General features: G+C 37.6%; 3 protein-coding genes across 7 annotated transcripts; 2 read left to right on the top strand and 1 right to left on the bottom strand.

Moving 5' to 3' along the window:
• LOC18780345 (protein DOG1-like 4) lies at positions 246-1889 on the top strand. Its single transcript, XM_020561997.1, has one exon. The coding sequence runs from the start codon at positions 254-256 to the stop codon at positions 1235-1237; it is 984 nt and encodes a 327-aa protein (XP_020417586.1). The 5' UTR covers positions 246-253; the 3' UTR covers positions 1238-1889.
• LOC18778905 (protein MALE DISCOVERER 2) lies at positions 1729-8163 on the bottom strand. 4 transcript variants are annotated; one of them, XM_020561994.1, is made up of 14 exons: positions 7218-8163; positions 6545-7030; positions 6268-6400; positions 6053-6124; positions 5322-5465; positions 5059-5235; positions 4415-4516; positions 4275-4330; positions 3769-4191; positions 3129-3319; positions 2879-3011; positions 2614-2771; positions 2327-2521; positions 1729-2241 (listed from the first exon to the last, which is right to left on the bottom strand). In XM_020561994.1, the coding sequence occupies exons 2-14, from the start codon at positions 6645-6647 to the stop codon at positions 1987-1989; spliced, it is 2142 nt and encodes a 713-aa protein (XP_020417583.1). In that variant the 5' UTR covers positions 6648-7030; positions 7218-8163; the 3' UTR covers positions 1729-1986. The 4 variants fall into 4 exon arrangements, with proteins under 4 accessions (XP_020417583.1, XP_020417584.1, XP_020417581.1 ...); XM_020561995.1 differs by having other exon boundaries at positions 6911-7030; XM_020561992.1 differs by lacking the exon at positions 7218-8163 and having other exon boundaries at positions 6268-6773; positions 6911-7183.
• LOC18781100 (plant cysteine oxidase 4) lies at positions 9906-13288 on the top strand. Of its 2 annotated transcripts, XM_007212080.2 has the most exons (6): positions 9906-10049; positions 10437-10848; positions 11011-11162; positions 11311-11458; positions 12605-12808; positions 12904-13288. In XM_007212080.2, exons 2-6 carry the CDS (start codon positions 10749-10751, stop codon positions 13020-13022), a joined length of 723 nt encoding a protein of 240 aa, XP_007212142.2. In that variant the 5' UTR covers positions 9906-10049; positions 10437-10748; the 3' UTR covers positions 13023-13288. The 2 variants fall into 2 exon arrangements, with proteins under 2 accessions (XP_007212142.2, XP_020417580.1); XM_020561991.1 differs by having other exon boundaries at positions 9906-10848.

Genomic DNA, 16448 nt, shown 5'->3' with positions numbered 1-16448 from the left:
CCATGCTCCACGTTGAACCCAGATTCATTCCCAAGCTGACACGTTTTGTCAACACAAGCTCAAGCACCAGGTGGTAGCTTTGCATGTCTCTTAAGCACACCCAAACGCTACAAAGTTTCATTCAACGAAAAACAAAGGGGGGAAAAAAAAAAGGCAAAATACTCATGTCCTTCCCTGCTCCTTCCTCTTAGCATCCGCAAAGCGTCAAATAGCACTTATAAACCCACTAGTGGCTGATTGCTGCGCGTAGCTCATGCACCAGCCACGCACTTCCCAACCTCACCACCGCAGCATCACCGTGGCCCCCCTTCCTCTCTCCATCTGGTCATCCCACTCACCCTCTTGTGCATATATATATATATATATATATATATCACCAACACCGACCCCAACCCCAACCCCAACTCTCCAAGAGCGTCACTTTGGCATTTTCACAAACACCTCTTGTGTCCTCGTCAGCTCTCTCTCTCTCTCTCTCTCTCTCTCTCTCTCTCTCTCTAATTTGAGCAGATTAATGAGAACCCAGGTTGAAGAGAGGTTCTCTGAGTTTTTTGAGAAGTGGGTTTGTCAGCTTGAGCAGCTCCAGCAACAGCTTCTCAAGCTGTCTGAGGAGACACTGCAGAATGAGGTAGAGCTACAAGCTTTGGTGTCGAAAGTCACCTACCTACACAAGGAATATTACACTGTGAAATGGGCTGCTGCTCGTGAAGATGTCCTGGCCTTCTTTTGCCCTGTTTGGTCGAGCCCTTTAGAGAATGCCTATAATTGGGTCACTGGTTGGAAGCCTTCAATGCTGTTTCAGCTCATTGGGTCGCTGAGGAAGACGAGGCTGGTGAACATGTCGGAGGAGCAGCTGAAGAAGATTGAAGTGCTGAGGCTGAAGATGAGGTATGAGGAGGAGAAGGTGGAGAGGGAAATGGAGAGGCAGCAGGTGGCCATGGCGGACCGGAGGATGGTCGAGTTGGCCCGGTTGGCGAGCCGGGTGAGGAACGGCGGCGAGGTGGTGGAGGTGGAGGTGGAAGGGTTAGTGGATATGGCATTGAAGGTGATGTTGAGTGGGTTGGAGAGGGTGATGAAGGCTGCAGATTGTGTGAGGCTCAAGACATTGAAGGGTGTTTTGGATGTGCTGAGCCCATTGCAGTGTGTGGAGTTCTTGGCTGCTACTTGCATGGTTCAGATTAGGCTAAGGCAATGGGGAAGGAAAAAATGTGACCAAAATGCTCTCCTAAACCATTAGCTGGTTTTTTGTATAGGAATTAGAGAGTGTGGATCCTAATTTTACCTTGTTACGTGTTTTACAATTTTGAACAGGAAAATACATGATCCACATTAGGCTTCACCAAATTGAAATCATTTCTTGAAGAGAAAATGAAACTCATTGTTTGTTTGTTTGCATGTCTCTCTCAGTTATAATATTTTTGTTTGGGTAACAATCAACAGCAGCTTCTGAGTTTGAACTAGTGCTCTGCTGCATTCGCATATGGTGGATCAGAACTGTAAAACACATGAATGATTGGAAACTGCAACAAGGTTCAAAACCTATGTATAATATAAGGTTCACAAATTTATAATTAAGCACAGGCGCCGATCCAAGCGCCATGTTAGTTTTACATTCACACTTTGATCACAAAATACATATTTGTGTATATCTGGTATAAATTAAGTTAGGACACAAGAGCACTCCAGCAGTAAAAGAATAGCACTTTGTTATGTAAGAAAGAATGAGAATGGAATGAATCATAAGGACACATATAAAAGACAAAAAGGGATTTGAATACAAGCATGAAGTATGTATGGGGAAGGACTTAGCTATGAAGGGGGAGGAGCACAGAGTTAAAACTTAAAAAACTACTTTTCAGCTTCATTTTTCTTCTTTTTTTTTTCTTTTTTTTTTTTTTTAACAAATAATTTGATACAAAGAGAGAGACATGGACTTTGGCTTACAACAACACAGACACAGAGAAGAGAGTCAAGAGGAGAGAGCTTTTAGGTTGCCTCTACAGATAAGATCTCGAGTTCAGCCCACCATAGGGGAGATAGTCTTGGGACTGCTTGGTTGGGAGTGATGGGGATCACTTCCCTCAGTTTAGCAGTAATGTCCTTCATTGGTGGCCTCTGCCGAGGATCTTGTTTTATGCAATCTTTGACGACCTCACATAGGACATCGAGCTCGTCATTTTTGAAGGACTTGAGGGTTGGATCTACCATGTTGCATCTATTCTCATTTAGATATGCAGAAGCCTGGCAAAGTTGACAATGAGTTTATGTTACAACTTAAAACATACAAAAAAACATAATGCAGAATTACTTTATGTTCAATGCTTACCCAGTACGAAAGCGACCCTACTTCTTCTGAGTTTTGGAGCTTTCCAGAAATTATTTCAAGTAACAATAATCCGAAACTGTAGACATTTGTTTCTGGATCAGAGAGGGGTGGCAATTCAGAATGCTCCTTATCGTCATCACCGGAATTCTTATGCTTTCCGCCTGTTGTTTCTGTCCAGAAACAGATCTCTGCAATCTGTGGGGGAGAGAGTGAGAGAGAGTTATTGTTATAAGGGTAAAGTACTAAAATTTCAAATTGAACAAAGGCAATCAGAAGGGTGTATGAACCTTAGCAGCATAATCATCCGTTAAAAAGATAGAAGATGAATTCAGGTTAGGATGTGCCACAGGTGGATTTAGCTCTTGGTGCATATATTGAAGACAATAAGCTGTTCCCATAATGATCCTAACCCTTGCATTCCAATCAAGGTGTTCCATTTCTTCAACTATAAAAAAACATATAATTAATACATGTTACCCTCTAAATTTCAGGCAGCTAGAAATTAACAAAGGAAGCCTCCTCCAATGTGCAGTACAAAAGTAAGAACCTTACCATGCAGATGCTCAAAGAGATTTCCATTTGGAGCATACTCAAACACCATCATCCTTGTAAATGGTTCATCCTCCTCACAGTAGCCAATGAGATTGACAAAGTTTTTATGATTCACGCGTGACAGTACGTCGATCTACAGCAGGTGGGAAATGGCATAATATTATAAGAATTTAGAAGGAATTAATTATATATATATATATGCAGATATACACTGCCTTGATCGCTGTCTTTAGTAACTGACATAACATACCTTTTTTCGGTAAGCATTCTCTGCACGCTTGGACCACTCTTTCAAAGAAGACATTGTTGTTGATGCAACAGCAATCTCAACTCCACTGGACAGTGTTCCCTTGTACACAATACACCCATCAATTGTGCTAATAATATTGCTGAAATCTTCACAGGCGGTTTCCAGTTCTGATCGGTTCAACTTGGGAACTCCTGCAACTCATATAAAGAAATTATTCAGGTTTCAATACAGGAGGACTTCAAAGTCTATACAGAAGGCTGTCAATATATATTGACAAGAATGACATCAGTAGTTATTGAAAATCCATGATTTTCAATAACCCCCTCATGTATTGCATGGCACTATAACTCAAAGAATGCATTTAGGCCTGTACTGAAGATTTCTTCAGTAACCAAACAGCTAATATAACAAAATAGTTAGTACAATCTAATTTTCCTACTCACTTAGATAACAGAACATCTGGTTTACTTTTCTTACATTGTTATGCAAAAACCACTGCAGGAAACAAATATTTGGACCCAACCAAATTTTTTTGTGTGCTTATAACCTTTTAATTTTCTCTTTTCTTCTGGGTTTATTGGTTAGTCTTTCGATGGACTAGATAATAGAACTTTTGTTTCCTATTACACCACAAAATTACCTGTTATAAATGCTTTCTGCAATTGCCCACTCAATCCAGTCTTCCAAGGACCTATGGTTTTAACTGCTTGGCTTCGACACATGAAGACCATGGCTATAAGAACAATGAGCAAGATAAGCACACTAAAAGAAATAATGATGTATTTCCATATATTTCCATTTGATTTTTGGGAAGATTGTCCACTAGGTTTTGAATTCTCATGTGATGGAGGATCAAGAGATGGAGGCTGCGGTGCAGGTGCAGGTGGAGGAGAATTTTTCTTTTTATCTTTTGGCACAGCTGGGAAAGAGCCACTACTTCGGGTAGTTGGTAGAGCAATGATCTGTCCAGAAGGTACCATACCAGTAACAGGTGCAGCTGGTAGGTTACTGGCTTGTGCAAGTAGCCTACGTCGAGCAAAGACCATGTTTGACTCAAACAAACCTGCTTAATGCAAGATGCAACGTCAATGTATTTCTCAGAAGAATAAATTTCAATACTAGATGTGTATACACCTTCTCACTTACTAGATAAATTATCACAGCAACTGTCCACCTGGCTATGCAGCGAGTCCTTTTTGTAACTGGAAATAAGAGCGAACATTTCAACAAATTGAAACAAACCAAACATAACTTAGGAGGCCATAAGAAGGAAGTTGGTTCCCTACCGTGGCAGTGACAAGTAGTTGAGATAGTGCTTAAAAGCTACTTTAAGCAATACCACCAAGGATTGTCCACTATTCACATGTTTTAAATTGCTCTGCCAGATGCTGCCCAAGAAATGCATGAAAAATTAGGAACAAGATAGATATGAGAATAATCTTACTTCTATATTAACAGTTAATACTCCAATACATATATAGAAGAATTACATTATCCATCAGAAAAAGGTTCAGAAGGCAGTGCTGGTTAATTCCCAGATTAATGTTTCTACTTTTTAAAATTATGTACACTTTGCTTTTGCCATAAACTCATTACTCAAGTCAAAACACATATTTGAATGTACTCATCTGATTACCGGAGTTATTATTTCCTTTGGCAAGTGGTTACTCTGACATAAACATCCATGGAAACTCATTTGCATTTAAACTCCTTTAAATGATAGAACTCAAAGAGCTTTATTAACTAGCTGTCCAAACCAAAATTACTCTACAAATTCCTGGGTACACTTAATGATAATACAGTTCAGTTAGATTAGATATTGCATGGTAAGCATCAACTGGAATTCAAAAAATTCAAAAAAGTAAGAAAGAACTCATCAACAATAGAATAGATTTCTTTTTGTCAACTAAATCATCTTAGTGAGACTCACAGGAGTGATTTGTGTGTGTAAGCAGTATTATACCAGTGTCCAAACTTTCTGTTTACACAGCCAAATCCTGTGTTTCCACTAGACATAAGGTAATCGTCAAATTGCAATTCAGAGAGCAAGCTGAGACTCCTGAGCTCTAGAGGAATGCTGCCTTCAAATTTATTGTCACAAAGCAACCTGTGGTGCAAATTTTTTTTTTAAGTCCAGGTACTTGAAAAAGTTATAGAATGAAATAGAGATTGAGCATGCAACAGCTAACTCACAAGCGTTTCAGTGACAGCATCCTGCCTATCTCAACTGGAATTGTCCCACTCAAGTTATTGTCCCTCAAATCCAGCAGCTCTAACCTTGTAAGCCCCCCAATCTCCTTAGGAATTTCACCGGATAAACGGTTCTTGTAGAACACACTGTTAATCAGAGGAAGCAATAACCAGAAGACTTCATAAGGTCACAGACTTGTTGTCTGTCATTTGTTCAAATTCGTATAATATGCAATTCAACTCTTATGTGTTTAGAGATTAAATTGAGTTCTATAATGTCAATAAAAGCATATACTATCGACATAGTAATTAGGCCAAGCCAAAGCAAGGTTTAGAAATCTCTAAGAAGGGTACAGTATCATGCGTTCTTAAAAATGCTAATTTGATTTTCTTTCTACGTCTTTATCCAGATAAAGTAAGTACTAACTCAATTGCTTGCTAGATCATTATGAGTATGTTCTGGTCCATCTTAAAGGTTCTATCTATTTCTGCATGCCTGCTGACATTTTGAAATCCAACACCCAGCTCAGTTTTTCCCGAAACATATGGCAGTTATAGCCTGAAACCTTATTCTAATTTGGAATTGTGTAATTTCATTCTAAAGTACGAAGTGCTAGATGTTTGAAAAGAGACAAATTTAGGTGTCACAAACAGTTCACTAAACATCAAAATCTCAACATCGACCAAACCCAAAACTTTAGCCACAAAGACTCAGTGATGATGAGATTCCTTACAGAGATCTTAGGTTACTAAGTTTCCCAAGTTCAGGTGCCAACGTCCCTTCCAAAGAAAAATCCGTCAGATTCCTACAAGAAGCCAATTAAAAGTCATCAAAACATGAGACCATTTAGCTGCAGTGAACAATAAATAATAGATTGGTATCTTCTAAAATCTTATCACCAAAAAAAAAAGGAATCTCATGTAATCATCTAACACAAGAGGGACTTACAGAATTTGCACTTTACTGTCCACACAATGAACGCCCTTCCACAGGCAAGGATCGCTATCATTGGGACTCCAATTTTCCAAAGTACCAAAAGGATCAAACTTTATATTCTTCTGGAATGACAACAAAGTCAATCCTGCATTTCCACACCAATTGCAATAGAATGTTAAAACACACGCAACAAAAATAAAATTAAAATTAAAAAAATCAAGAATCCCATCCAATATTCCAACGCAATTCATTCTGTAAACTTCAGAAAGCAATGGCATACAAGAATTACCTTCATCATTGACAGACCAACAACCCCGAAACCTCGAAACAATAGTCAAAAAAACCAGGAGAGATAGCAAGCGGAACCCGAAAGGGTTCCATCTACCCCCCATTGCCAGATGAACCAAATGCAGCAGTGGTGATGGTGGTCGTAGTAACTATTTCCCTTGACAGCCACGAAGCTACGCGAATTACTATACAAAATCGCCAGGTTTTTTTATACGAGCAACCCCCTTCCACTATGCTCAAAAGCCCGAAACCAAATTTCAATTTTTTTTCTTTTTTTCCCGCTTACAACAAACAAACAAACAAAATCCAAAACTGAAACAAAATTCTAACTAGCAAAAACTAGGCTACAAAAAAAACGCAAACCCACCACCGTATTCGGGTCCCTCATGATTATGGTTCATAATTGGAGGTGACAACACCCTTCTGGTCAACGAATGCAAATCCCCTGCTCTGCAGATTATCTTCTCAGACAGTTTTCTGGGTGCAGCTGAAATTCAAGCAAAATGTACAAACATAAGGTTAGCAATGTAAAATGACACCAACCCAAATGACCCAACAGAGGACAAAAGCATTAAAAGAATAACATGCAGGGGAATGCCCTCAAGTGCAAGCAATCTATGAGAAAAGTTAAGCCCAAAAAGAATAAAGGGAAAAAAGAAAGTGAGTTAAATTACCATAAAGAAGGGGGATTTTTTATTGGTGCTATCTTTTTTCACTTGTTGGAATTTCTGGGGGTACAAGGGATAATCAACAGGAAGTTGAAAAACCAGAAATGCAGTGAATGAAGCAATGAATTTCAATTGAATTATGTGAAGAAAGTTCCAGGGTGGTGATAGGTGGGGGGTGATTGAGACTCAAAACTTCAAAAGGCAGCAAAGAAAAAAACACCAAAATGATTATCGACCCAAAAAAAAAAACCTTGAAAGAATTAAATTTTAATCCCGTAATTTTTTTCTGTTACTGCCTTTTCAGGATGATCTCAGAGGACCCTCCCTTCGACCATCTTTTGGGTCTCTCTCAGACTCAGAGCTTTCTTTCTTCCTAATTTTCTCTTTCTTTCCCAGTTTTTCTTTTCCTCTCTCTCTCTCTCTCTCTCTCTCTCTCTCTCTCTCTCTCTCTCTCTAACCCCCACCAGAAACAGCCACCCTACAAGCTGGTTTTTCTGTTATTTTTATTTTTATTTTTTATTTTCCCCCTTTATTTATTTTTTTGGTTTTTTTAGTTTTTTTGGGGGAGGTTTGGGCTTTTGGGGGTTGCCGGTGGGTCCCAATGAATATTTTTTTCTTTGTTTTTGGATGGTGTCTTTGTGTTTGGGTGGGGTCCACAAACACACACATAGGTGGATATGTTTGGTGGTTAATCTTGTTTTGTTAGTTAAGTGTTTGGCGGGAACTCAAACTGTGAACCGGCGGCATTCAAAAGACAGAACAAACACTTTCGTGTGTTTCTGTGTGTGTGAGAGAGAGTGGAAGGAAAGAGGGGCATTTTGGGAATTTCGATGGATCGATTGGTGGTGAGGGCCCCCACTTCCGGTGTATTCGGACGCGCTTCTCTCTTATTTTCTTAAGCAGTTGACCGGGCCCACCTTTATAGCGTGCTTGCCTCGCTGCCTTTCCTCCCATTTTAGTATTTAAGAAAAATAGATTACAATCCCTTCACATATAGTTTCCACGGCCACTCAAGCTTAGCCACGTAGTTAGTTATTAGTGTGTAGGTGGAAATGGGCCCACCACCATCAAGTTTCTATAGACAATATTTTTTTTATAAAAAAAACTTTTCTTTTTTGGTCGAAATTTAAAAAAAAACTTTGCTTGCAATTGGTTTGCAAAGTGCTCTGTAGTATTGCATTTATAGTACTACATTTGATTTTTCATAAGAGTGAAAATTTGACAGCAAATCAAATTATTTATTGTGTTTTTAGTGTTTGTATCGTGTTTATATCTAAATGTTATCCTTCAAGTTAGAAGAAGTATATGTTGTCAAAAATTACTTTAATTTTACTTCTTCTTTTTTCGTACATTAAAGCAGTTTAGAATCGACATTAATATTGAGTCAAATAACATAAAAAAATTCAAACATAAATGCAACCACATTAGCTACTTCAACAACCGATTTTTAAGAACTAGGTTTCTTTATTGGTAAGGTGCCACCGGCTGAGATTAATTGGGTGGGCACTGATCTTTGTATCTAAGTTCTAATCATTGTTACTACGAGCTGTTGAAATTTAGGTCATAATGAGCCATCATTTGTTCACTTGTTGGCCACCAAAACATGAAAAAACACAACCTCAAATTAACAAACATTGTTGATCATCGTGCAATCCTAAAGCTGATGTTGTCTACGGCTGAGCAGGAAGGTTTCGGCCTAATTTTCAAACTCTAAATTTTAAAAAAGTATCCGTTTTCGGACCAACTACTATGCGACATGTTGGTATTGAAAAATGGTTGCACTAACAATACTAATAAAGGAACAAAGAAAAAAATGCACTAAAAAGTCCAAGCTGAACTTAAATCTCTACACGTAGGGGTGAAATCCGGGATTCTTATAATAAATTAAAACACTCAAAGAAGTACTTTTGGGTGCCTAAAGTAAAGTGGCAACTCTTTCATCTCAAAAAGGGACATGATTGGTATTATAATTGTTACTTGCACATGTGACGCGATTAGGAGCTAAGTGATAAAATTATGTTTCTAATTTTGTAATCATGAGTATAAAACCAAGAGATATGATGTGAGAAGATTATGCGTTGATTGGATAATTGTGCAATTTGAGCAATAATGCCATTTGGGTTGGCTCTGTTTATAAGTGGGCTTAATGTCCAGTATGAAGTGAGCTGGATCATAATGACGAAAATGATGGGCGAATATATTCAGTCCTTTTGGGCTAAACATTTCATTAGCTAATGATTAATGATCATGTAATAAGACAAAGCAAAGGAATCACAGGAATGTACGATGCGGGCAGGATGCAATGAACGTAATGATTTGTCTGTCGGCTTTTTCTTGACGCTGCCATATTTTCACTTGAGTTCATGTATCTCATTCCCATTTTCATTTCCATTTCCAATGTAATTTTACCACATGAAAAATGATGATATTGATGAATGTAAAGAAGTATCCACATCATGGGTTTAGACGTTTATGAGACTCACAATGCATTAACAGTACCTTGATGATTGAGATCCACTCGAATTTATTTTAGTTAACTTACTAAGAAAATATGATAGTCGAACTCTTATCCTGAGTGTGAATCCAAAGTTTTCACTATCAGATATCACATTTGTTGTTATGCTATCAACACAAAAATATTTTAAAATCAAAATCGATATAATTAATCAAGTTGAATTATGAATCATAAATAGATGCACAACGTTTGATTGATAATATAAGAAATAACATATTTGACAAGAACATCTCACTTATCTCTTTACCCAGAATCTCAAAAGCTTACATCTTTATATTTTGTCTCACTGTTGGTCCGCCATACAACCCACTCTCAGTTCTCAGGTGCTCTCCTATATCACCATATAACCATCCCTTTCGTTTTTTTTTTTCTCCTCGTCTTTCGCACACACTCGTTTTTTCTCTGCTACTTTCTGACGTGCTTATAATATGCGTCTCTTTTTCATCTGATTCTAAACAACCCTGCTCGTTAAAGAATGGATTTTGTTGCTCTGATGCTTCTGTAGATCATCGATTCCATACGAGACACTGAATTTCACCGTATTGGGTTCTTTTCTCCTTAATGGATTGTTAATTTGCTTAATCTGAAATCTGATTTGGGTTTAGCTGGTTTAATCTGGCTCTGATGGTTTACTGAGAATACTGAGAAAAGTTTGGAAAATAAAGTCGTCTTCTTTATCAGTGGTTTACTTTGTTGATCTGAATTTTCAGGTCTCAGAAAAGGCAATATGGACAGCGTTTGCAATTTGTGTTATGTTGGTAGGTTTAGGTGCTACAGAACAAGGTTAATTTAGACGGGGATTGATTAAACTACCATGCATATATATTGCTGCCCTCTGGGTTCACGTAGAGCTGGATTTTGGAATTGCTGCAGAGAAAGGAAGTTGCCTTTCAATGCTATCTTGTAGAAAAAGAAAAAAAAAAAATCAACCCGATTAGTTTTAGGAGTTGGATCTGATTCACATTTATACTGCATCATTCTCTGATTGGTCAAATTGGTCCGAAAACCCCATTGCTCACACCATGCCTGTGGTTCAGAAGTTGTATAATGCTTGCAAGGTGTCCTTCTCTAGTAATGGTCCAATATCAGAAGAAGACCTAGAGAGAGTTCGTGCTATCTTAGGTGGGAGATTGCTATATATTTCTGTTTATTTTCTTGACCAATTTTTTATCATGGACTTAGATTTTAGCCTGTATAGGCTCTGTGCTTGCACATGATCCAAGTTCTTGGTCCTTAGTTTAGCATACAACCGTTGGTTTACTCTTTCATATGTGGCTCTTCCAGATGAATTGAAGGCTTCTAATGTGGGTCTCGAACAGGAAGCACAATTGGCACGCGGATTTCATGGTAGCAATGGCAGAAAAGGGCGTAATGGCACTCATCAGTACCCACCCGCAATCAAATATCTGCATTTGCATGAATGCGATAGATTTTCGGTAAGCTACGGGACCATGATCCCTTCATCATTTACTTTGATGCCCGTAGATTGATCTGTGTGCTTTATTTTAGTTCACCTATAAATTTGGAAAATCTTAAAGCTGCCTTTATAGTATAAGCTTTGATATATATATTTTTCTCATGCAGATAGGAATCTTTTGCATGCCACCTGGCTCTATCATACCCCTTCATAATCATCCTGGAATGACTGTTTTGAGCAAGCTTCTTTATGGTTCTTTGCATGTGAGATCATACGATTGGCTTGATTTACCGGAGTGCTCTGATGTTTCTAAAGGTGCTCTTGTCTATCTACCTTTGAGTAGTTCAAGTTTGTGCAATCCTCTTATATTGGTGATTGGAACATTATATCTGAAAAAAAGTACATGCTTGCTTTTGTTCAGCGTTTCTTTTAATCAGCATGCATCTCAGCCATGATGCCTGACTCTCATTTAAGAAATCATCAGTAAATTAACTCACTACTGATTAGTTGTGCCCTGCTTCTTGGTTTGTTGGGTAAAATATAGATGAATTTGTTAAGACTACTACTATCTGCAATCATAAATGATTGTACATAAACAAAATAGGACAAACCTGAAACGTACTTATAAATATGATGGTCTTCATTCTTATAGAGTAGCTTCATATGGGTGTTCGTTTTGCTACTCTCTGGTATTGGCATGGTCCTTTTGTGATTTGGATAGCTTGATCACTGTGGTTGTTTGAGCATATATGCATGGTAGAAGTTTTGAAGGTGTGAATCATTTGGTTTGGAGATGAAGCTTCATTCTCGTGAATATCGTTGTCTTCAATGAATAATTGCTCTTCAACATCTTTGTTATGTTTTTGCAGATGTTAATTTTCTCTTTTCAATTTGAATTTCCTCATGTACTTGTATGCAGGGCATCACCCCCTTGATGCTTGTGAATAAACTTTTTAAAAAAAATTATAAGTAGCTTCTTTACTATTTGAAGTTGCTGATGGTTAATGCCTTTAGGAATTTAACTGTGAATCATATAAGATAATCAGTGCACTAATGATCTATAGCTAATTTATTAGATTGTCGAAAGTGTTGAAATCAATGGATTGTATACTTTTGCAGTATCATCTTACTGTCCACTTAGTGACTATGTATGTTTCGTATGCCCATGATTATCATCAAGAAATCATTCAATCAATGCTCTAGTTTGCTTCAGTTGCCTTATACACAACAAGATTATAAATGGCCTACAAGTTTAGTGCTGTTTGAAATACATCTCGTCTCTATATATGAGTCTGATATGATTGAACTTGCTTATATTTGATCTTGTAAATATTGATTCTCATTTCAATCTATCTTATTATGTAATAGATAACAATTTTCTTTCAAAAGACTTTGCGTCTACTTCTTTTTACACTATTTTGGGTAAAAGAAATTCGAGTTTTTATCCGTGAAAATTTACAGCAAGACCTGCAAAGCTTGTTCGCGATTGTGAAATGAGTGCACCTTGTGGTACAACAGTTCTTTATCCAAAAAGTGGAGGCAATATTCATTGTTTCAAAGCCTTGACGTCCTGTGCTCTCTTTGACATTCTTTCACCTCCTTACTCCTCAGAAGATGGGCGACACTGTTCTTATTTCCGGAAGTCCCCTCGTGTAGATCTTCCAAGTATCTTCGGTTCCTTGCACTCATAACTTGTTTTTACAGACACCCGTTTGATTTCTTGAACTAACAGTTTTCTGTTATTCTTTTTTCATCAAAAGGTCTTGAAGAGTTGTGTGGCGCAGAACCATCTGAAGTAGCTTGGTTGGAAGAGATTCAACCTCCTGAGAACTTCGTAGTCCGCAGGGGGGTGTACAAGGGCCCGACCATTAGAAAGTAAATGGGAATTTTGGACTGGATGTAAGATAGCGTTAGTTGCTTGGCTGCAAAAAGGAGGAGCTCCGAGGAGATAGGTGGAACATTGGAGCTAACCGGCCATGACAATATTACAGTTTTTTTCCTAAAGCAAGGCATTCAATTGTAAATATTATTACATTGGCTTGGTTGTGAAAGCTGATCGAAAGACCTTGTATCCTGGACATCGTTTCTGTGATTGCTCTCTTTTTCAATAATAACAAACGTCGTATTTTTTTTTTTCGTCAGTCTTTAATCTTGGCTGCATAGCTTGCAATTTATGAACTACTTGTAATTCTTATTTTTGACTCTTCCTAAATTGATTGTTCTGTTGTGAAGGCTTTTCAATGCCCAGAAGCTGTACCAGATACAGAGAGACTAATTAACTCCCAAAGCTTGACCTGCTGCCCACAAGTAAATTCTTAGGAGGGTTAGTCCAGAGGGCAAGGCCCAATTTAGATAGGACATGAACTATATATTTAGTATTGTCTTTCTTGTGGCCCTCTTTGCGAAGCCAATGATTTATTAAGAATCAAGAAAAACAGAAGAAAAGAAGGCCTATAGTTTTTTCACCAGTTGTTTCCAATCTCAATCGCTCAGGCCCTGTCAGGTTAATTAGAATGGTAAATGAGAAACTGAACGAAAACGAAAAACGAAAAACAAAGGCTTCCCACATGTTTGTCAGAATGTCACCTCCCTCTCTGTCTCACTCTGATCATGAAGAACCCATGTTGGCGGCGGGTCTTATGCCAGCATTTCATAGATCTGCACAGTTAGATTCTGTTTTACTGTCTTCATATGCACCAATACATTGAACCCGATCTACAATGGGGAAAAAAAGTACTAGAATTTTTATCCAATTTTGAAGTTGAGCTGTCAGGTCATGCTATACTAAGGCTGTCTTATGTCGTTACTCTTGGCTTCAACAAAACAACTCAATCTGCTTCTTAACCCTATTAGCATCTCTTGCAAATGAGAGAAACTTACATGTTCCGGAATGATGGATAACTATTTCTACAACACTTATGATGTGACCTAGCACGTGAGAAACGACTGTCGCACCACTCCTTCCCAATAAGTTTTCCTGTTAGAAAATAAATTAGAATAATATCATTGTTAATTACCAAACTTTTCTAAACGCCCTTCCAACAACGTAAGAGACATCTGAAAAAAGATATACTCGTTTTCACATTGTAAAAAAATAGTGCCATTTCTGGAGAGATGTCTCTGTTTTAGTTTGTAGTGTGGCTCTTTGATACGGTCGACTATGCACTAGAAAGAAGAGTACAAGAATTTATATTGTCATTTTCCAATCACCACACAAATTAGACAGAGGTTTCTCTTAAAATAAAGGGAACGGTGAGAAACAGGCACTTATATAAAAACAAGAAGATAATTTGGTCAGCCAGTTTTCACTTATTCTCTAGTGCAATGGTCGATTTCCCCAAAACATAAACAAAATTTTTGAAATGATATCTGCAAACAATCGTAAGAAGACAAACAGAGTAATACCCAGGCATGCATGAAATCATATTGAACTCCATTAAAATACTATAACCAGACATGATTCTCCTTTCTGGTTAAATTAAAATAAAACCCAGTAGCTCTTATTTAAAGACCAAGATATTGCATAGCGGTGCTAGCTGCTAGCTAGGTTAGGATTGGATGGATGTCTCCGTTGTGGGGAATATTATAGAGAAAACTAATTGAAAGATTCTTTCTTGGCTTGAAATTGTCAACTCCCCATGCATACGTGAAGACAAAAGAGCAAATGCTTTTTTTTCCTTTTTTCATAGTTTTGAAAATCGGAGTGGACGACCGTCCCATTAGGTTAATCAGAAACGGACGACTGATTGTTTTGTTTTTACTCAATTAACCCATCGAAATCGATTAACTAATTTGACCCAAATTCTGTTGGTTAAATCTATAGCTATATATTCAGCTGTCGTTCTAGGTTAGTCAAATTAACCAAATGATTCCTCTTCTTTCCCAAAGACTATAAGGAGGACTCTTTTGGCACGGGAGTCAGGACAGTCCAATTTCTCTCTGGATGCCTTGGAAAGTAAACCACTTTGGATGGTAGAGAATATGATGATAAAATGTTGCACATAATATATATTAGGGATAATGAAAGGTATCTTAAAACGATATATTTCAGTAAGAATCAACTTGATTAACGATTTTATAGTCTGTCAATATAAATTTATGTTGTTATTAGACACTTTGGTATGAGAACATTTCTATTTATGGGGTGACTCATGATTTTACGGAAACAAAACTTATACGGCCAGCTGGTGTAGTGTGATAGGTGGAAGTAATTTGGTAACATGCACCAATCATCAACTTTGTTCCAACTCGGATATTAATAAAGAAACGCTCTCTTCATCATCATCAGCTTCTGACTTTTAATGTTATAACCCCATTTGCATGTAAATGATGGTCGTGATTATATATGATTACTATGAGTGGCACTCATTTTGCAAGGCCAGCAGTCAGCTTTCTACCCATTGGATGCATTACGTTCTACTCTCTAAAAATATAAACTATTTTCTTGCAGATACTTATCACGAAACAGTGGACAAAATTGACTTTTAACATCTGCTAGAAGACATAACAGAAATGGTTAGCTCGGGTTATAAGTAGTCAACAAAGTTAGTAGTGAGACTAGCTTCTTCCTCTAACATGTATTTCTTTTAAAAGCAACTGTACTTAGTCAAACAGGTAGGTGATAAATCCCCCCTTCTCGAAATATCAGCATCTTTTAAACAACAACATTAAAATATCAAGTTCCACAAGATCATCATGAAATGGTTCAGCATCTTCTGTTCAAGTAATAATGGCAAATTATTTTGACTAGAATGATATGCGATTAATTTCTCCTTATAGTATATGTCTGTAATATATTCTTTCATGTTCTTGTCTTTTTAAAGTCAAAGTTAGAAAAGAGAAGGGGGAAAAACTTACACACACGGGTAACATTGAGACTTAAGAGCCCAGAATCACTTAGAACCACACAACTTGGGCCATTCCAATCTAACTAACACCCATTGAAATTGATAATAATGTTCTTATTTCATAGTAGATGTGTAGAAGTTGAAGTCATTGTTTCAACTTGTGGATTATTCATTCATTTTGTCTAAAGTATATTTAATTTGTCTGCAGATAGAGATGGGCATGCATATCAGTGTGAAATCAATTTGCACAATTGGAAAATTATGTTATGGGAATGATCGATTCATGCCATTTGGTCTAGCTCGCATGAAGTCCCACCAAAATTGACCAGTATTATATTCAATCTCAAGAATTCTCACCTCACCATGCATGGCCCCACAAAATTCAGTGTTTATGTGAAACAACCTTACCAATCATGAAATGCAAGAGCTACGGCAAAGTGTGCGTGCTAGAATCGAAA

The sequence above is a fragment of the Prunus persica genome, chromosome G4 (assembly GCF_000346465.2).
Source record: "Prunus persica cultivar Lovell chromosome G4, Prunus_persica_NCBIv2, whole genome shotgun sequence".
NCBI lineage: Eukaryota > Viridiplantae > Streptophyta > Magnoliopsida > Rosales > Rosaceae > Prunus > Prunus persica.
The sequence above is the reverse complement of the archived record's forward strand: the minus strand, read 5'-3'. Positions and strand labels throughout refer to the sequence as shown.